Source organism: Capricornis sumatraensis, chromosome 8, assembly GCF_032405125.1.
Source record: "Capricornis sumatraensis isolate serow.1 chromosome 8, serow.2, whole genome shotgun sequence".
NCBI classification, from domain to species: domain Eukaryota; kingdom Metazoa; phylum Chordata; class Mammalia; order Artiodactyla; family Bovidae; genus Capricornis; species Capricornis sumatraensis.
The window spans coordinates 84,099,278-84,119,414 of record NC_091076.1 but is presented as its reverse complement, the minus strand read 5'-3'; the positions used below and the strand labels follow the sequence as shown (position 1 = coordinate 84,119,414).

Below are 20,137 nucleotides of genomic sequence, written 5' to 3'. Positions count from 1 at the left end.
ACTGATGTTGAAGGCCAGGCTGAGCCCCCAGAGCCCCATGTGCAGCCTGGAGCCCGAACATGTCCCCAGTCCCAGGCCTCAAAGCACCCTGGGACTGGGTTAGCTCCCAATTCTGTCCTGAGCCTCCCCGGCCCAGCGACCTAGGCCTCACTGTCCATCGAAGCGTTAGCCGTGTCCGACTCTTTGCGACCCCAGGGACTGTAACCCGCCAGTCTCCTCTGTCCATGGAATGCTCCAGACAAGAACACTGGAGTGGGTTGCCATTTCCTTCTCCGGGGGATCTTTCCACCTCGGATCGGACCCAGGCCTCCTGCATTGTAAGCAGACTCTTTACTGACTGCCCTTGGTTATATCCTGACGCTACTACAAGAAAGGCATTTCTCAAGTGAAAATGCTGATGCCCTGAGAGGACTGGGGGAAAGGTGACCAGCTTCCTGGACCTGCAGGAGGCTCCAGAGCAGGAAGCAGACAGGGGTCTCAGCAAGGTGGACGATGTGCGCAGGGCCCACTGAGCCCCCCCTTCCAGAGCTTGACAAAGGCTTTGTGAACAGACCTAGGCGGCAGACTCTGCCTACTTTTCAATGTGACAGTGGCGTTTTCTATTTCGTTTTGATTTGAAATCTCCAGCCTGAAGCCATTTTTTGAATAACGGGTCCAACCCCAGGAGTCTCATCTTCTGGTCGGCTGAGCACTGATCAAGAGCAGTCCAGGTGAGAGGAGGCAATTTAACCGCTACTCAGACCCGCCATGTGACATGCAGCACCGGCTGAAAATCTGTTTATTTTCTGGCCACACTGCGCAGCATGTGGGATCCCAGCTCCCCAACTGGTGGGGGTTGGTGGGGGGTGGGGTTGGTGGGGAGGAGGGGAAACCTGCTTGGTGGACAGGCAGATTCTCAACCACTGGATCACCAGGGAAGTCCCGTGAATGTTCTTGAGGAGCGGTCAGGGGCGTCCTCCTGCACTGAATTTGGGGTGGGCAGCCACTCTCAGCTTCCTTTTCGTCTCAAGCTGTCTCACTAGGGCCTGGCGGTGAGGACCCTCAGGACGAGCCCCGCTATCAACGAGCCCACTGCCACCACCAGAGCAGCCCCCCGGCGGAGAGCCAGCTGCTTGGCTGACAGCTGGTCGGCAGGGGTGGGTAGGGCGTGGACTGCTTCCGGAGTCCTGAGGAGGTCCAGGTGGCCCCCGGGCCTCGAGTAGGTCGTCAGGATCACGCCAGGGGAGCTGCCTGTGGCCACTGCAAGACAAACAGAAGCCAGCTCAGCCCTGGGTGGGGGGCTGTGGAGCCACAGGATTGACCCCCGCCTCACAGCTGGAAACACGTGGGACAGCATCCTATAGACCTGATCAGCAGACAAGGCTGAGATCAGATGGGGTCAGATGACCTGGAGGTGCGTATCCTCCACCAGCGACCTCAGCATGTGACATGCTCTGTCACACTGCCTCCCCAGCTCTCTGGCAACACTGAAGCCCCCAAAGCCTGTGCCGGCTCCCCATGCCCACCCCAATAAAGGCACAGCCCAGGATGAGCGAGGTGAGGCTGCGGAGATAACCAGGCTATGGTCTGTGGAGACACAGCCCTGGGCTCAGGCCAGCACCGGGGCAGCAGAGCTCCGGTCTGACAGGGTGCGGAGGGGTGGGTGAGAAGGGCCCCCCACACCAGTTATCAAGCCAGGCTGACCTGCCCAATCCTCGGCTGCAGGCCTCCTGCCCACATTGGAGCTGGGTGGTGACAATGAGCCCTGAGATCAGATGGTTGGTGCTCAGACCTCGTCCCCTAATTTAGCAGCTAGCTGCAGAACAGGGAGGAGATCCAAGCGCCCAACCCATGCCCTCGTCTGATGACAGGACCAACGGTCATAGCCTCCCAGACCAGGACAGACAGGGCCTGCTTCCTGGGACATCAGTGTCCCCTCTTGGTGTCAGAACAGATGTCACTGTCACATTGAGGAAGAGAGGCAGCCTGGGTGCTTGCGGTTCCTGGCCACCCAAGCACACAGCGCAGTGTTACCTGAAGACACGACCACTTTCTCAGGCCCGGGCCTGGTTCTGAAGGCCATGCTCTCAGTGCTCCCCAGTGGCGGCAGTCCTGCGTGTTTCTGCGCCTGAAGGCGAGAGAGTCACCAGGTCAGCCTGCCAGCTGCCCATCCACCCAGCCTCAGCTGAGCCCCACAGGCTGAGCAGGATACACATGGTCACACACAGGCACACCTCGGGGGCTCCAGACCACTGCAATAAGGCGAATAATGCAGGCAGAGGGCTTTTCTGGGTTCCTGGTGCACATAAAAGTAATGTTTGCACAACACTGAAGTCTGCTAAGTGTGCAAGACACCTTGTCCATACCGCAGTTAAACGATACTTCCTGGCTGGAAAATACCATCACCTGAGCCTTAAGCAGGTCATATTTTTGCAATGGTGATGTCAGAGTTCAGTGATCACCCCTCACCATAAATGAGATGATAATAATGAGAAGATTTGAAATATGATGAGAATTATGAGCAAAGTGTGACTCAGAGACAGAAAGCAAACAAATGCTGTTGCGAAGATGGTGCCTGCCGATTGCCTTGCTCAATGTAGGGTGGCACCAGACCCTCACCCTCAACCTGCAAAAACCACAATGCCTGAAGTACGGTAAGGCCAGGCCTGCCATGTCCACGGTCTGGGGAGCTTTAAGTGGCACTGTTTTAGTTATGGGTTGATCCATTGTCTCAGATGCCAGGAGGACTGGATCCGCACACAAAGGCAAACCACACCCTCTGGGTTTCAGGGTCTGAGCCATAGAAGCAAACGCCAGGCTGCCTGTTTCAGAAGTGCTCCCAAGAGGACGACAGACAGGGTGCTGTCGGTACCTTTTCCAAGGTCACAGCACGCCCTTGGGGTCATCGGGAGCCCTCTGCTTGAGTTTGAGCGGGGTAGGTGTGGGGGGTGCTGAGGATAGTGTCTGGCATGGTTTCCTTGGTAACGGGAAGAGCACTCACCTCCTCTGCAGCCCGCTTCCAGTCCATCCGGGCCGTGTAAGTGACGAAGGCAGCGGTGGCCAGCATGACACAGACCAGCATGCCCAGCCAGAGGCCTGCAGGACACAGGGGCGAGTGAGGGCATTGACGATCACTAGGCCTGCCCCCCTCCCCCCCACACCACGTACCCATGATCCCCATCCCGACCAGGAAGGTCAGCACGACACCCAGCGGGAGGCCGATGGCATAGTACATGACAGCATTCACCACGGCCCCGAAGGCCTGCCTGCCGGTCCCACGCAGGACCCCAGCATAGAGACACTGCAGAAGGAGGAAGGGCTGGGGGTTGGTGATGCTGAGGCAATGGTGGGTCTCAGCACTGGGGCTTCCTCAGGAATCTACAGGCCACAGCCTTGTTTAAGTCCGCAACACGGGCTAGGAGGAGCCCTCATCTCCCTTCCTTCCTGGAGGGTCCTGCCCAGGGTCACACAAGGCTGCTGCATTTCAGATACAGGGGGAGGGGTGGACTGGGAGTCTGGGGTGAGCAGATGCAAACTATTACATATAGGATGGATAAACAAAGTCTGAGTATAGAGCACAGGGAACTGCGTTCAATATGCTATGATAAATCACTATGGAAAAGAATATTTAAAAAAATGTACACCAACTCAACGGACATGAACTTGGGCAAACTCCAGGAGATAGTGAGGGGCAGGGAGGCATGGCTGCCGTCCATGTGGTAGAAAAGAGTCAGACATGAATTAGCAACTGAACAACAATACATATATGTATAACTGAATCACTCTGCTATACAGTAGAAATTAACACATTATAAATCAACTATTCTACAATGAAAAAAAGAACATTAGTACTTTGGCCACCTCATATCAAGAGTTGACTCATTGGAAAAGACTGATGCTGGGAAGGATTGAAGGCAGGAGGAGAAGGGGATGACAGAGGATGAGATGGCTGGATGGCATCACCGACTCGATGGACATGAGTTAGGGTGAACTCCGGGAGTTGGTGATGGACAGGGAGGCCTGGCATGCTGCAATTCATGGGGTCGCAAAGATTCGGACATGACTGAGCGACTGAACTGAATAAAAAGATAATTACTATGGGTTGGCTTGTGCCCCGCCCCGAAGATGCTGAGGTCCCGACCCCAGGATCTCCAAATATGACCTTAATTGGAAATGGCATCTCTGCAGAAGACCAAGTTGAGATGAGGCCATCAGGGTGGACCCTACCCCGAGAAGACGGGTGTCCTTGTGAAAAGGAGAAACTGGAACACAGACACACAGAGGGGGAAGACAGTGTAAACAGACAGGGGGAAACAATGCCTTCTACATGCTCAGGGGCTCCTGAGGGTTCCAGAAGCTCAGCAGAGCCTGGAGTAGATCCTCCCCTGGTGCCTTGGATCTAGGACCTCTGGTCTCCAGAACCTCGAGACAATCTATTTCTAGTATGTTAGGTCGCTCGGCTTTGCGTGCTTTGTCAGGGCAGCCCTGGCAGGCTCAGACAGCAAGAACCCAATGTCTGCAGTGGACAAAGATACGAGCAGACACTTCACCCGAGGGGACACGCAGATGGAAGGGGCTCGGCGTTAGTCATTCAGGAAACACATCAAGGACTCCCAGGTGGTCCAGTGGTTAGGGCTCTGTGCCCGCACTGCAGGGAGCCTCGGTTGATCCCTGGTTGGGGAACCAAGATCCCACATGCCGTGTGGCATGGCTAAAAAAAAAAAAGAAATGTACATTAAAACTACACTGAGATACCTGTACAGACCCACGAGGATGGCTCTAATAAAAATGAGAATATAAAAAAGTTAGTTTCTGCTGTAAAGTGATCAGTTATACACACATATATATTTTTTCATATTATTTTCTATTATGGTTTATTACAAGATACTGAATATAGTTCCCTGTGCTATACAGTAGGACCTTGTTGTTCACCTGTTTCATATATAGTAGTCTGTATCCTGTATGATTCCAGTGTTGGGTACATGTCCTTAAACATTTGTCAAAACCCATAGAATGCACACCAACCATGAACTGTGGACTTAATGTATCAATATTCTTCATCAAGTAAACAAATGTCCTGTACTAATATATGATGTAAATAAAAGGGGGAACCAGGGGAGGGGCTTATGGGAACTCTGTATTTGCTCATTTTTTTGGTAAACCTAAAACTGCTCTTAATCTACTTTTTCCAATTTCAAGACAAACAATAATGCCAAGAATTAGCAACACAAGGGAGGAACTGGAATCCTGGCACATTGCTGGTGGGAATGTAAAATGATACAGTTGTTTCGGAAGACAGCTTAATGGTTTCTTACAAAGTTAAACTTACGCTTCAACCTAACAATTCAACTCCTTAAGACTCTACTAAGAGGCAGGAAAACATACGTCCACACAATGATTCATACTTGAATGTTCCCAGCAGCCTTAGTCACAGCAGGCCACACTCAAAACAACCCAAATGTCCATCACCTGATGAATGGGTAGACAAACAAGTTACAGCCACAGAGTGGACTATTATTCAGCCACAAAAAGGAATGAGGTCCCGAAAAATGCTACGCCATGGATGAACCTCAGAAACATTTCAAGAAGTGAATGAAACCAGGCACGAAAGACCACATACTCTGTAATTGCATGTCTATCAGGTAATCAGAAAAGGCAAGTACACACAGACAGAAAGTGGGTCAGTGCACTGCCTGGGGCTGCCCGTGGGAGCAGGCAGTGACTTCAAAGCAGGCCCCAGGAATTCTGTGGGGGTGATGAAAACAATCCAATACCGGATTGCAGCTCTGGTTCCACAAGTAGACGCTTACTTAAAGGTTTGACTTATGTAGGTAAAATGCATGAATTTATGGTATGTAAATTATAACTCAAGAAAGGCATAAAAAATATTTAAAAAAAAAAAAAAAACTAGGTCCATGAAAACTTAAGAATGATATAGCCACCCTGGTGGCTCAGTGGTAAAGAATCCACGTGTCAATGGAGTCACAGGTTTGATCCTGTCTGGGATGGTCCCACATGCTTCAGAGCAACTAAACCCGTCCACCACCCTCATTCCCTAGAGCCACCACGACGGAGCCCTATGCACCCAAGAGCCCGAGCTCCACAACAAGGGAAGCCTGAGCACCGCCACTAGAGAGGAGCCCCCATTCCCACAACTAGAGAAAAACCTGAGCAAGCAACGAAGACCCAGCACAGCCAAAAGTAAGTAAATAAAATTATAAAAAAAAAAAAAAAAAGAATAACACAGATCTAAGGAGTTCTCTCGGAGAAGGCAACGGCAACCCACTCCAGTACTCTTGCCTGGAAAATCCCATGGACAGAGGAGCCTGGTGGGCTGCAGTCCATGAGGTCGCTAAGAGTCGGACATGACTGAGCGACTTCACTTTCACTTTTCACTTTCATGCATTGGAGAAGGAAATGGCAACCCACTCCAGTGTTCCTGCCTGGAGAATCCCAGGATGGGGGAGCCTGGTGGGCTGCCATCTCTGGGGTTGCACAGAGTCGGACATGACTGAAGTGACTCAGCAGCAGCAGCAGCAGCAAGGAATTCTCTGGCAATCCAGTGGTTTGCCAGTGCAGTTCTCTGGCAATGCAGTGGCGCTTCTACTAAAGGCAGCACCAATTCAATCTCTGGTCAAAGAACAAAGATCTCGCAGCCCGCATGGTGCAGCCAAAAGATAAAAATTTTTAATGAAAAAATATATAGACAAATAGATGGATAGATATAACCGGGAGTAAAGATAGTAGATGCAGCGATGCGCACTGCAAGACCCCTGGCAGTTTTGAGCTGTGAATCTGCTGCGGGTTCCCTGGTGGGCAGTGCTACCTCAAGAGCATTTAGGAATGCAGAGCCCTCTGTGGCCTGACCCTGCAGGAGGAGTTTCTCAGCTGTGGCCTCACCTTGCAGCTAGAGGAAAAGTAACTATAGTGTCCTTGCAGAAGCCATAACAGAGCCCAGAAGAGGGTTTCTTTTAATGTTTTGCAATTAAAGCTGTGAATTTGATGACAAAACCCAGCCCAAAGCAAGCGGTCCTAAGGAGGTCAGAAATGTGCTACAAGCCTGTGCCCAGCTAGATTCGAAGGCCAGCCCTGGAATGTAGGGGGAACCAGCCAGAGTGACAGGGCTCTGGGGAAAACTCTCCACGAATATACTTTCTCCTAACGGTTCTTTCTTTCCTTCCTATAAGAGCTGATGATGACTCTGTGCGGGTTCTTGCCTCCTGCCCCTTGCTGCTCTCTTAAGCCTATGCTCCAAGCAGAGACTTGGAGCTTCCTGCAAGATTGCCCAAGACGTGAAGACGACAACCCAGGGCTTCAAATTCTGCTCAATAAATGAGACTTTGGTGCTCGCTGTCTCTGTGCCAGGCTGTTAAAACATTCACAGAATTCAGACTTGCACTCAATGGGACCTGCTCTTCAGTGATCCAAGAGGAAAGTTGGACCCCTCAGTACTCTGGGTGCCTCTATTCTGGAAACCAGTGTGGCCGCTCCTGGCTGGGTGGGGCCTGGGTCAGAGCTGTGCCCTGCTCCCCACCCCCAACCCGATCCTGGGGAACAAGGAAGAAGAGGCTTTATGATTCTGCACTGGAAGAGTGGTCAGTATTTTGCCAATCTGTATGCATCTCAGTAAATAGGAACTGCAGGAGAGAAAGAAGGGATGCGTTATTTTGAATAATAATAGATCCAACAAGAGCTGCCGCTTACTCTGTAGTCAGCCCTAATCAGGTAGCTCAAGCTCACAGCCCCGAGCTGCTGGGGTGGGGGCAGGGGTTGGGAACACGGGGGTCGGAGCGGGACTCACACAGAGGGCATCAAACAGCTGGAAGAAGATGTACAGCGGCAGGACCTTGTTGACCAGGGCGACGACTTCCCTGCAGGGACAGGGGACCATGAGGCACAACCTTGGTCTTGGAGTCCCACTCCTGTCCCATCTATTCCGCCCTGCCCCCACTTTCTGTGAGCCTAGGTAGTGGCCCCAGGCCAGGCCAGGCCGCTCCTGTCCCTGAGTCTCCCTGTGTGGGGGGGACACATCCGAACCCCCCAAGGAGCCCCGGCAGCTCTGCCCTGCCCTTCAGTCGGCGCCTGGTCTGTGCACAGGCAGCAGCCGAGGCCCCTGACTCAAGGTGAGACCTACTCATCATTGGTGAAGATGTGGCCCAGCTTGTTTCTCAGGAGGCTCAACAGGATGCCCACAACCAGGGAGGTTCCGACTGCAAGAGATGAAGGCGGTGAGGCTGACCCAGCCAAGGGTCGAGCCTGGCTCCCCTCAGCCTGAGCCAGCCCAGCCGCATGTCCCCTTGGACGAAGACCCTCATCTGTGGTCCCGTGATGACAACATGTAAAATGCCCTTCCTCCTGTGGTTCTCAAAATGGGGTCCCTGGACCAGTGGCTGCCTAGGGAAGCAGACTCTCAGACCCCCATCTCCGACCGGGTCAGAAACTGCCGGGGGCGGGGGGATGTTCGGGTTTTGACACTCTGCTCCCCCAACCCCACCCCCAACCTAGGTCTAAAGCCTGAGAACCACTGCTCTCCATGAAGAGCTGATCTGAGCCTGGCAGCTGCAGAAAGCAGAGACAGGATGGATGCAGAGGGGTCCTTTCTGAGGGTCGCCATGAGCAAGCCCCAAGCTCCTGGGGACTCCAGGAGGCCAAGCTCACAGGAAGACCTAGAGGGCTGGGAGCCTGGTGAGAAAGGGCCTTCCCAGCGTCGTACTATGTGATGGAAACTGCCGGCCCAGACCCCCAGCAGTGGGGAAGCGGCCGGAAGGGGCACAGCAGGCTTGCTGCTCTGGGCCACGTAACAGGTACGACAGGCTTGGAAGGTAGCTGTGGCTCTCAGGGCCTCCCCTGGCCTAGGCCTGACCCCACCCACCTGTGCAGAGGGTGCCTGAGATGGCTGATCGCTTGGCTTGCACAGTGTCTGCGGCTCCCAGGGCTGTCCCCACTCGGACACAGACCGCGATGCTGAGCCCCATGGGGATCTGGACTCAGAGACAAGAAGGTACGGTCAGCCCCCCTCCTACCCCAGGCCAAGAGGGAGGAAAGCAGGGTGTTCCTGGCTGCTGGTAACCAGCCATGAGATTGGCGGCTGGCAGGTCGGGTGAGGGTACCCCAAGCAAGCCAGCCAAAGCCCCACCCTGGCTGAGCCATCAGACACCACAGGCGGCCAAAATAAACACACAGCCAAAACCTCATGAGTAAACACGACATAGAGAGGCGAGTGTAGTCATAAGTCTGTCAGAAAAGGTCCCTGTGAGAAAAAGATTGACACCACTTGCAACGTAAGAATCACCTTACAGATCAGTTCTGTACAGGTAGGTTTCTGCGACTCCCTTGATTAAAGCTGTGGTCACAGAGTGTGCACCCCAGGCGGCTGGCAGAGGCTGCGAAAGTGACACGGGATACCCCATGTGTCCTTGAAGAGGAAGGAACTGTGGAGAGTTCTTTCCCCGGCGGAGGCAAGGAAGTGCCCCCAGAGGGCTCTGTTCCCCAGGGCCCACCACTAGGGGTGTGTAAGAACGTGGGCCCACTGCCAAAGGGAATGTCCCGTTTTTCAAAAAAATGCAAAAATCCAGATTGTGATGTGAAATCTCCCAATTTTAAATGATGCCAATCAATTCAAAACAATTCCAACATGGAGAGTTCTGTACCACCCTCGGCAGAGTGGCTGTGGGCCACGTGTTCCTATTAGGGCCTGGGTCTGGTGGACACAGGTCTGGAGGGTCCCTCAGGAGACAGAAATGGCCCCTGGGGGGACAGCTGCCCCTCCCCCTCTGACACCCCCAGGCCGTCAGGGGGTTGGGCTGGGGGCAGAACAAAAGGTGCCCCCCATGAGCCTCACCATGTAGATGACGGTAGCCACCTCATAGATGACTGCTTGGGCAGAGAGGTCGAGCACACTGAGCAGGCCTGCAGAGATGGGGCGGGAACACAGTCAGTGTCCAGCCAGCTGACCAACAGCCCCGGGCTGACAAAGTGCCCCTTGCTCTTGGGGCCAAGGGGCCAGTGGCTTCCAAGGTCAGACACAGCAGAAACAACCTTTCCACTTGGCATTCAGCCTTCCAGGAGACCCCTGCCTGGGTGTGCCAGGGTCAGGGTCCCTCTCTTGTGTACACGGTATGATGAGGGAGGGAAGAAAGCTGGACCAAGGTCAAGAAGCCTGAGTTCAGCTCTTGGCCCTGTTGGGGTGACTCTGGACAGTTTCTTTTACTCTTAGGACTCAATTTTCTCATCTATAAATGGGGTCCGGGATAGACTGGAAGGTCTCTTGGGGCCATTCCAGCCCTGGCGGTTTGGACTCTGTTCTGAGTCAGTTGATGAGCACAAGATGTGCTGGTTGCACCAGTTCCATCTCACTCCATCTCTGACTGAAAATCATGCCTGGGTGTCCACTCCATGCCAGGCCTAGACTAGGCCCAGGCCTGCCTGCTGGAAGCTCACAGTCTGGCACGGAGCCAGGCCGGGCGGGTGAACCACCTGTCCGGGGGAGGGGGCTCCCCACATCCCGCTGCCCCACGTACCCACGAGGAAGCTCCCGATCTCGTAGGCCCACCACTCGATGCACAGCATCAGCATGCTGGGGATGGCCAGGCGGAAGAAGGGGCCCCAGTCCTGCAGGCACTCCCAGGACCAGCCTAGGAGCAGAAGCCAGCTGCCTGAGCCCCCGTCGGCCTTGCGGCCCAGCCAGCCCGCCCACCACCAGGGCCCACAGCTTTTGGCACCACACAGCAAGCCCAGGCACTTGCCACCAGGCAGGGTGGGGGCGGGAGGAGGGCACCAGCTAACATCTCAGTCAGCACCCCTGGGTGGGAGCCTGGGCTGGCAGACAGCCCGGCCCTTCCTGGGCCCTGTCTCCTTGGATGAAGTTTTAGCTTTTATCTCTGCCCCATCTCCCTGAAGGGCTGCTGGGAGGGTGGCACGACACCAAGGTGCTGGGAGGTTTCACAAGGCAGACAGGGTTGTACAGCCATGGGGCCAGAGAGGGACCCACGGTCTACACAGCCAGCTTTCAGGGGCTAAAAGCTCAGCACCTAGGCCTAGGAGCAGGTTTGAGCCCACTTCTGTGATTTGCAGTGAATGACAAACTCTCTCGTCACCAGCTTCCTCCATGTAAATAAAAATGGAGTTAACAAGGAGCCATGAAACTTATCTGAGCAATGTGGGTGCAGCCTGCTGCTGGCACCCAGCATTCTATCCGAGTTGTCATTCAATCTCCAATAGGAGCCAGGAAGCTCCTAGCACATCCCCAGCGGGGCTGTGCCCCATGACACACTGGACTGGGAAACCGGGCCTCTAGGAGTTGGGTGCAGAGGCCAAGAGGCGGGTACAGAGGTGGAGAGAGGGTGCAGATACAGGAGGTGGGGAAGGGGTGGGCCCTGAGCGATGTGGGGGCAGGCCTGGGGCAGGGCTCCTCCAAAGGCTCCAGCTAGGACCCTGCCCACAAAGTGAAGGCCCTGGGCTGGTGCTAGCGGCCTACCTGCCCCTCAGCAACCCCTCCCTGGGTGGGGACCCCCTCCACACCTGCCCATGTCTCCAGATGCAGCTTCTTCAGCACGATGTAGCACAGGAGGAAGACAGCCTGCGAGAACTGGGAGACGGTGTTGGCGAAAGCGGAGCCCCTGACAGAGGAGGGAAGGCCAGGCTGGAGCAAAGGCCGACTCCAGCCCTGGGGGCGAGGCGGGGACAGGCCTGGCTCATCCCCAGTTCCCCACAACCCCCCTGTGGCTGAACAGTGTGGACAGCCTCCACAGTCCTTGCTGTGATGGGACTGGCTGCCCCCTTGGGGGTAGGCAGGGCTCTGGACCAGGCTGCCACATCCCCTGCCCACTTGATCCCCCAATCAGCCCCTGAACGCCTTACTCACCTGAACCCCCCAACACTTGACCTCCCCAACCAGGCTCTGAAGCCCCCTGCTCACCTGACTCCCTGGCCCAGCACAGAAACCAGGACATAGTTGGCCAGGGCGTTGACGCAGTTGCCCACGATGCCGCTGAAGACTTGGGGCCAAACGATGCCCTAAAATAGGTGAAAACTGGCCTTATTGAGTGGCGTGACACCGCGGGGGAAACAGGTTGGGGACATGTGGCTCCCCACAGACCCGTGTGGAGGTCGGAATAGGGACCCCAGGCACTCCTCCCCTGCTGGACAGTGCAGTGTGGGGTAGGGGGCAGCTCCAGCTAGGGCCCTGTACCTGATTCTGCAAGTACTTGGCCTGCAGGCTGTAGAGAAAATTTGCCTGTGTAAATAAGCACACAGACACAAGTAAACAACACCTCCACATGGACAAGAACAGACACTGCTGAGGTGAGCGTGGGGCAGTTGCTTCACCAGAGTGTGTCCCGACCCGCAGATATGCACCTTGCTGGCCTGTGGCCCTGCCCTGCCTGAGGGGTGGTGCCAGGATGGGGCCAGCGGGCAGGGAGGGTGGACCCGAGAGGGGCTCCAGTGCTCTGGCAAGAACAAGAGGGACTGGGCCCCTGGCCGCCAACCGGGCCTGTTCACAGAAGGGCCACCAGAGCCCACAGGTCGGGGCCACCCTAGGACTTGTCTCTGGCTGCCAGAGACAACACTCTGGGTGGAGAGGCCTTGGGCAGAGGGAGTGGGGGTAGGGAGGGTGGAGGCCACCAGCAGCCTCTGCAGAGCAGGGTGGAGACCTCAGAGTTGTCCATGGAGGACAGAGGGGGCCTGCTTGTGTGTGTGTGTCTTGAGAGCATTTCCCTGAGCTTCCTGCCCTGTCAAAGCCTGGCCCAGGCCTGTGGCCCCTGCCCACCCTCCCTGCAGCCCTCCACCTCTCTTCAGGACTGCACAGTCAGCAAGAGTGTGCCGCTGGATTCAGGTACTGGCTCTGTGCCTCCTGTGAGCGGTGTGGCCTTAGGCCACTTACTTAACCTCTCTTGCCTCAGTTTCCTCACCTAGAAAGGGGATAATACTGTGCGTGTGAATCCTTGCTATTTATACATACATTTATACGCAACGCTAATATTGCAAAAGTGCTTACAAAACAGCATTTGGCACATTTAAGAGTTCCAAGAGTTAGGTTAGCATCATGACTAAGACACGTGATGCTTCTCATCCCACAGGCAGCATGTTTGTCTGGGAGGGAGGGGTTTTGTTGATTTGATAAAGTGGCTACCATAGTGATAACTTGGAAGTTTCCCCTGACCCAGCCCCAGGGCTCCTGTTGGACAAGATACCTTCACTTGGTCTAAAGAGCCAAAGGTTTGGAGGAGAAAGACCAGAATTTCAGGTGGTTTCCATGATACAGGAGAAATCTGGAGCCCCAGAGGAGTCATGGCACTAGGCTTCCAGATGGGAAGGTATGGCTGGGGCTCCCTGACAGGCATGGTGTCCCCTATGGGCACCCTGAACTCACCCCAACCCCCCCTTCCCAGGCCCATCAAGAGCTCTGTCACCGGTGCTGGGAGGATAGAGCGGGGCAGAGCAAGGGAGGATGGCGGGTGGGCAGAGCGAGGGAAGGCAGAGGCGGGCAGAGAGGAAAGACAGAGGGGGCAGAGCGAGGGGGGGTAGAGTGGGGCAGAGACAGAAAGGTGGGCTCCCCTGAGACAGCCTGCCACGTGGTGACACGTCCACTGAACCACAGCAAATCACGCCGTGCAGCCATGAGTCCCGAGTGGACACGTGGACCACTGCTGCTGCTGCTAAGTCGCTTCAGTCGTGTCCGACTCTGTGACTCCATAGATGGCAGCCCACCAGGCTCCCCCGTCCCTGGGATTCTCCAGGCAAGAACACTGGAGTGGGTTGCCATTTCCTTCTCCAATGCATGAAGGTGAAAAGTGAAAGTGAAGTCGCTCAGTCGTGTCTGACTCTTAGCGACCTCATGGATTGCAGCCTACCAGGCTCCTCTGTCCATGGGATTTTCCAGGCAAGAGTACTGGAGTGGGGTGCCATCGCTTTCTCCACATGGACCACTGGGTGGGGCTCAAATCTCAGAAACTTACCTGTGTGGATGGACTGCTTACTTAATATTCAATAAATTAACAGAGAAAGAACACTCAATAACGACTCTTAGAAAACATGTTACAAAGATTACAGTCCTAAACACAAAAGTAGAAACCATTAAAAAGTTCAAATAAAATAAAGGCAAATGCTTCTATAATCCTGCGATGGGGTGACTATTCTTAAGCTCATCAAAGACAGACATCATAAAGGATGGGATTTATAGATCTGTTATGTACACATTAAAAATTCTTTAAGAAAAAAGTATCAAAGAATTAGAAGGCAACTGAAAAACGTTTGTGACACATATGCCAAAGGATTGAGATATTATTTAATAAGAGTTAAGATAATTAGGAAGAGATTAATCCACTAAAATAAGCAAAGGATGTGGGCAATTCACAGAAGGAAAACAAATGATCAAAGATATGAAAAAACACTCAAATTCATTTGCAATAAAGTGCATGTTAAAATAACCTATTTCTAATTGGAGAAAACATTTTCATAATACTCTGTGCTGATGAGAATATTGTTCTTGAGGGTAGAAATGATACAAACCGGTATCAAAAGCCACTGACAGGGCAACTCCAATTCCAATAAGGCATCATTACAGACATTCACAAAGATTTTTCTACAAGAATGTTGATCACAACCTAATTTATAAGAGTGACCACTGCAAACAACCTAAATGCCCAATACATGAGAATTGGTTAATAAGTTATGGCAAAGGGGGGGATACTGTGGGGCCTTTGAAATGGGTATTGTGGACAGTGATTTGAGCATATCTAAAGGCGGCAATGGCACCCCACTCCAGTACTCTTGCCTGGAAACTCCCATGGACAGAGGAGCCTGGTAGGTTGCAATCCATGGGGTCGCTAAGAGTCAGACACGACTGAGCGACTTCACTTTCACTTTTCACTTTCATGCGTTGGAGAAAGAAATGGCAACCCACTCCAGTGTTCTTGCCTGGAGAATCCCAGGGACGGGGGAGCCTGGTGGGCTGCCGTCTCTGGGGTCGCACAGAGTCGGACATGACTGAAGCGCCTTAGCAGCAGCGGCAGCAGAGACTGACTAATGATATATTTGAAAGGGAAAAGGTGGCTTACAAAACAACATGCACACACTGGCCGCATCTCACACTACAGGTGTGGCTCTGTGTTTGAAACACACACACTCATGAAGAGAAATAGCCCTGGAGAGAGATTAACCTGTCTTTTCTCTGGGTAGTAGGATCATGGGAGATTTGAAATTTTTCTTCCCCAGGCTTTCCAGAATCTCTCCTGTAAATGGTTTTCTAACCAGAAAAAGGTGTTGTGCTACTTTTTAAAAGTTCAATGTGCACCAACCACCGACCGCACTGTGAAGTTTTCTCCAGCCCCTCTGGCCACCAGCATGAGGGCTGAGGGGCGCCTGGCTGGTGGGGGGTCAGGATCCAAGCTCCATAAGACAACTCACCGGCAGGCCTGGGATGTAGACCTGCACATACTCCTGGGCCAGCCTGCAGGAGAAAGAACCAGGCTTTGAGCCGAGCAGCCTATGCCCTGGGTGTGGGGAAAGGTTTGGCAGACTTTACCTCGAAAACAAGACCCCCAGAGGCATCTGGAACCTCGGTGGGGGTGGGGTGCCAGGAGGCGGGGCCCAAGAACCAAAGGACCCAGGGCTGGGGAACTTCAGTTCGGGGTGATGTGTGGTTTGTAAGGGGGAAAACAAGATTCTATCACATTAAGAATTAACTACACGAAGTGCACATAACAGGAAATGAGGGAGCTATTCCGAGGAGGAAACACATCCTACGTTAACAACACAGTGTGTAACTCCTCAGAAATGGGGTTCGGTCCTGTTCCCACTGTTTGTGGTGTGGGGTGTGCACATGTCACTACTTCCGAAGCCTCTGCGGGGCTCGGGCCCATACTGGGACCAGATGCAAACAAATCCCATACAAATGCCTTTTCTCAATTAAAATGGGCTGTGGTCTGCCCCCTGCTGGCCACAGCTGGAGCAGCATGCTGTGGGGGAGAGTCCCCAGACCAAGCCCCCATGAGATGGCTGGAGACCCAGAGGGAGCAGCACCGGCTGGGCTGGGCCTCCCAGGGTGACACGGCCCTGCCCGGCCCAGCGCACCTGGACACGGCCGGGTCCTGCCTGCAGAGCAGCAAGATGAGCTGGGTGTTGAGGAAGAGCGCCCAGCAGGGCAGACAGCAGAGCAGCAGCACCAGCACGCCCCGCTGCAGGATGACGCCCACGTGCTTCTTGTTGGGGCTGCCGAAGCTCTGGAACACAGGAAGAATGCCCGCCCCACGCCTGCCCTCCGCTGGCCGGCTGGGGGTGGGGGTCGGGTGCGCTGGGCAGCCCTCCACCACTCCCCAATCCCTACCCGGGGCTTCATCTGAGGGGCTCAGCAGCTCAGAGTGACCGCAGCAGCCATTTGCAGAACTCCAGCCCCTGTCCACCCACAGTGCCCAGTACTCCCACGACTCCTGATGCAGGAGGCACTGCCCATCCCCCACCATCCCTGAAGCACCAGGGCATGCGAGTCTCCCTGGGGAGTGAGCAGCAGCCAGGCCCACCGTGAGTCCCAGGCCCCCGGAGCTGAGCCCCTCCGGGTAGTGGGCCCCCTGAGGACAGCAGGCCCCCTCTGTGTGCCCTCAGTGCACAGGGCCAGAGGATTCAAGGTCAAAGTCAGAGGACTCAAGGTCGGAGGACTGTCTTTCATTCCAGAGCTCTCTCGCCTGGCCACCCTGGCAAGGGGAGGGGCTGGTCCCTAGAGCACGCAGTCCCTGGGGGTGGGTGTACAAGGACAGCTGCCCCCCAGAGGCCTGCCTGACAGGTTCCCAGATGCGGGGGCCACTGGGGGGCCTTGGGTGGGTGCCCAGCCCTACCCTTTCTGCAGCAGCTGTGGGACTGGCTCCGGCCCTGCCCAGGGGCCCACCTACCTGGGACATCAAGGTGTCACAGGCCGAGGACAAGCCAAACCCAATGGAAACTCCACAGACGTTGACAAACTGGAGCCACACACAGGAGAGAACACAGGCTTTCAGGAGGAGACCGACGGGGGATCCTGCAGCCAGGGGACTGCCCAGCAGCGGGAGACCCCCCGGCCGGGCCTGTGCGTGGGGTGTGCTCAGAGGTCCAGCTGTGCTCTCAGGCCACGTCTTCTCCCAGAAGCCCAGGGGAGAAGGTCCTGGCTGTACTCACGGCCACCGAGAGGGTCACTGCTGCCAGCTCCACCGTGCCCAGGTGTCCGCAGAACACCGTGCTCACGACGTAGACCATGAAGTTCAGCATCTGGAAGAGGAACTGAAGGCCGGGGCCAAGGTCGAGGGACCTGCTCACAGCGCAGCTCCTGCCAAGAGGCTCTCCAGGCCCTGACCCTCAAGAAGCCCCTCTGGGCCACAGGGCGAGTCGCCCACAGCGGAGGAGCGAGAGTGTGGCTGAGGCTGGGTGGCAGAAGGCCCGGGTCCTGCCCCCACCCCACGGGGCAACAGCATCAACCCCTGAGCTCTGGTTCCCCAGCAGGGGCGCTGGAGTGGGCACAGCTGGTAATGTTACTGTAACCATCTTGTCAGGCCGCATGCAAACACAGAGGAGTGGAGTTAAAGACATCAAAACCCTAGGAAGCCTCTGTCCACGTGGTGGGATTGGAAAGGAGTGTCTTCTTTTACTGTTATCCAAACTCTTACAAGGAGCACATATTTAGTAGTCTTTATGGTCAGAAAAAAAATGTACCTGGAGCCATTTTGCCTTTGAAAATAAATGGGCAAAGGCCCCTCTTCCAGTGCAACGCCCGTGCAGGAACCCCTGGGCTCCCCTTGGCCTCTTGGGCCTTTCAGCCAGCCTCCCCGTGGGTTCCTGAAGGACACACCGGGTCCCTCTGATGGTGGGGGGAGGGGGCTGCCAGCCACTGAGGGAGGTCAGACCCCGCCAGGCTCTGAGTGGTGGCCCCTGGTGCCACCTGGACACCGTCACTGTGGGTGATTTCTGGGGAAGGCCTCGAGCAGCCCCTGCCCCCCGCCTTGTCAGCACCTCACCCCCGCCTCCTTACCAGGGGTCCAGAAAGGACGAAGAGCGTCCGTGCCTCAGCTCCAAAGCCAACGGGGACCAGCCTGCGGAGGGCAGGGCAGCGACTCCTTTGGCCTGGGGGGACCGTGTCCTGGGGGCTGTCCATTCCAAGCCCAGGCCACCCAGCCACCCTGCACGCCTGAGCACCTTCTCAGCCAGCCTCATCCAGCCAGCCAGGGTAACTGTACAGCCTGGCTAATGAGTAAGGGGTGGAGGAGGGGCCACTGCCACCCATGGGACCAGCCCTGCCCCCTGTGCACACCAGCCCTGTGGCCTGACCCACTAGCCATGGACAGGACAGAGGTCTGGGCACCCGGAGTCACCGTGCTGACCCTATTCCAGGGGGTTGGCAGCAAAGGCCCAGGAAGTGCAGGTGTGAGACAGGGCTGAGGGGGCCAAGGACTCTCTGTCCAGGTGAAAAGAGAGACACACTCAAAAGGGTCCCAAGGGGGGTTGGGGGATAGGGGTCTGGGGTCAGTTCTGACAAGGGGTTCCCTGCCCCACAGATGGAGGGCATTCAGTGGTCTAGCCCACAGGGTTCTGGGTTTCCCTGGTGCTCCCCAGGGTACTAAGCAGGTCAGGGTCAGCCCACTGTCCAGGGAGCATGTCCTTGGCTGAGGATCTGCAAATATCCCCCAGAATTTGTATGATGAAAACTCACAACTGACTCCATGTCCCCCTCCATGCTCTCTGCCCTCTGCTGCTCACAGGAGCAAGGAAGTGAGGTAAGGTGGGGGGGGTGGGGCATAGGAACCCCTGTCCTTCCACCCGTGTGGGGACTGCTCCCCCAGGGTGGGGGCCACCCGGGTGCTGACTTTCAGAACTCCACTTTCAGCCTCTTTCTACGAAGACCCCACTACTGTTGGGGTGATGCAAATGCAGCCAGCACCACGCTCAGGGCCTGTGGGCTTGGCCCAGGTTTGGTTTTCCAGGATTTCAGCCGTGTGAACTGGCACAGAGTCTCGGAGCAGAGTGGTCACCCAGTACCACGTGGGGTCCCCTGGCCAGGTGAGGATGCCCCTCTCCACGGCCCCCACTATCAGGGGTGGCTGCGCAGCCTCTGCCCTGTGTCCTTGGTCTCAGACCCCCCAAAGCAGAGAGGAGCAGCGATTCAATTCTCAGGGACGGGGCCATAGACCCCAGGACTTTGGGACTCTCTCCCTTCTCAGGTGAGAACCTGCCCCGCAATCGCCTGGCTCTGGGAGCATGCCTCGCCACTTCCTCCCTCCTGGCAACGTTTGTCAATCATGGTTATTGGGTGGAAACAGGAGAAACTAATAAACAGGAAGGGGAGAGAGAGTGTGGAGGGGGTCAGCATTGGCAGGTGATCTGGAAAGAAGCTGAGTGACTAGAATGAGAAAATCTGGGTTTTTAAGGGCAAGTCCATGAGATGATTAAGCTCTGAACACCTTCACCCTCAGAGCCAGATCTCTGGAAGACTGGGGCAGAGTCAACCTGGGATGGCAACAGGAGGGGGAGGGTGGGATAGGGGGTGCTGGGGACCACCTGGAGGGGCAGGTTGGTTCTTCAGAAGGATGAGATGCTGAACAGATAACAATGGTGTCACCTGTGTACCCCAAACTCAAGTGTCTTTAATCAGCCACCATTTATATCACGTGGGCTGCTGGGAGCATCGGGCTGGTGTTTTTATTGCACCTGTGTCTCTGTGTCCCCTGGAGAAGGAAGGGGCAACCCACTCCAGTATTCTTGCCTGGAGAACCCCAAGGACAGAGGTACTGGGGGGTGCTACAGTCCATGGGGTCTCAAAGAGTCAGACATGACCAAGCAACTGAATAACTATCTGTATTCACCCCGAGGCTCACCCAAGTGGGACTGTCTGCCATGGGTGTCTGCGGTCAGCAGGTGCTTCCCTGGGGCTCCATCTTCTGTCATGGGGCCTCTCTGGGCAGCCTGGCATCTCATGGCTCGGAGCTGGCCTGACACGGGAACATTCCAGGATGGCAGCGGGAAGGTCCAAGGTCACCTGGCCCAAGCTCGGGAAAGGAAGCAGCATCCACCTCCTAGTGGGAGGAGCTGGAAACCCTGCACCCTGGGGACCCGGCTCCTCCACGGTCCCATCTCCATCCTCTCCCCTCCGGCCCAGCACCCACGCCGCACCCTGAGCAAGGGCAGAGCAGGGAGGAGC

The 20,137-nt window shown here is 55.4% G+C and overlaps 1 protein-coding gene across 3 annotated transcripts; it reads right to left on the bottom strand.

The window, feature by feature from the left end:
- Positions 1–827: 827 nt before the first annotated feature.
- SLC47A2 (solute carrier family 47 member 2) lies at positions 828–19,931 on the bottom strand. 3 transcript variants are annotated; one of them, XM_068976299.1, is made up of 18 exons: positions 19,815–19,931; positions 17,975–18,035; positions 17,128–17,229; positions 16,866–16,934; positions 16,054–16,202; positions 15,388–15,430; positions 12,170–12,214; positions 11,897–11,994; positions 11,500–11,597; positions 10,500–10,613; positions 9,821–9,888; positions 8,852–8,960; positions 8,114–8,189; positions 7,781–7,850; positions 3,148–3,280; positions 2,981–3,075; positions 2,014–2,107; positions 828–1,239 (listed from the first exon to the last, which is right to left on the bottom strand). In XM_068976299.1, exons 1-18 carry the CDS (start codon positions 19,907–19,909, stop codon positions 1,019–1,021), a joined length of 1,740 nt encoding a protein of 579 aa, XP_068832400.1. In that variant the 5' UTR covers positions 19,910–19,931; the 3' UTR covers positions 828–1,018. The 3 variants fall into 3 exon arrangements, with proteins under 3 accessions (XP_068832400.1, XP_068832401.1, XP_068832402.1); XM_068976300.1 differs by lacking the exon at positions 19,815–19,931 and having other exon boundaries at positions 17,975–18,116; XM_068976301.1 differs by lacking the exon at positions 3,148–3,280 and having other exon boundaries at positions 1,079–1,239.
- Positions 19,932–20,137: the final 206 nt, after the last annotated feature.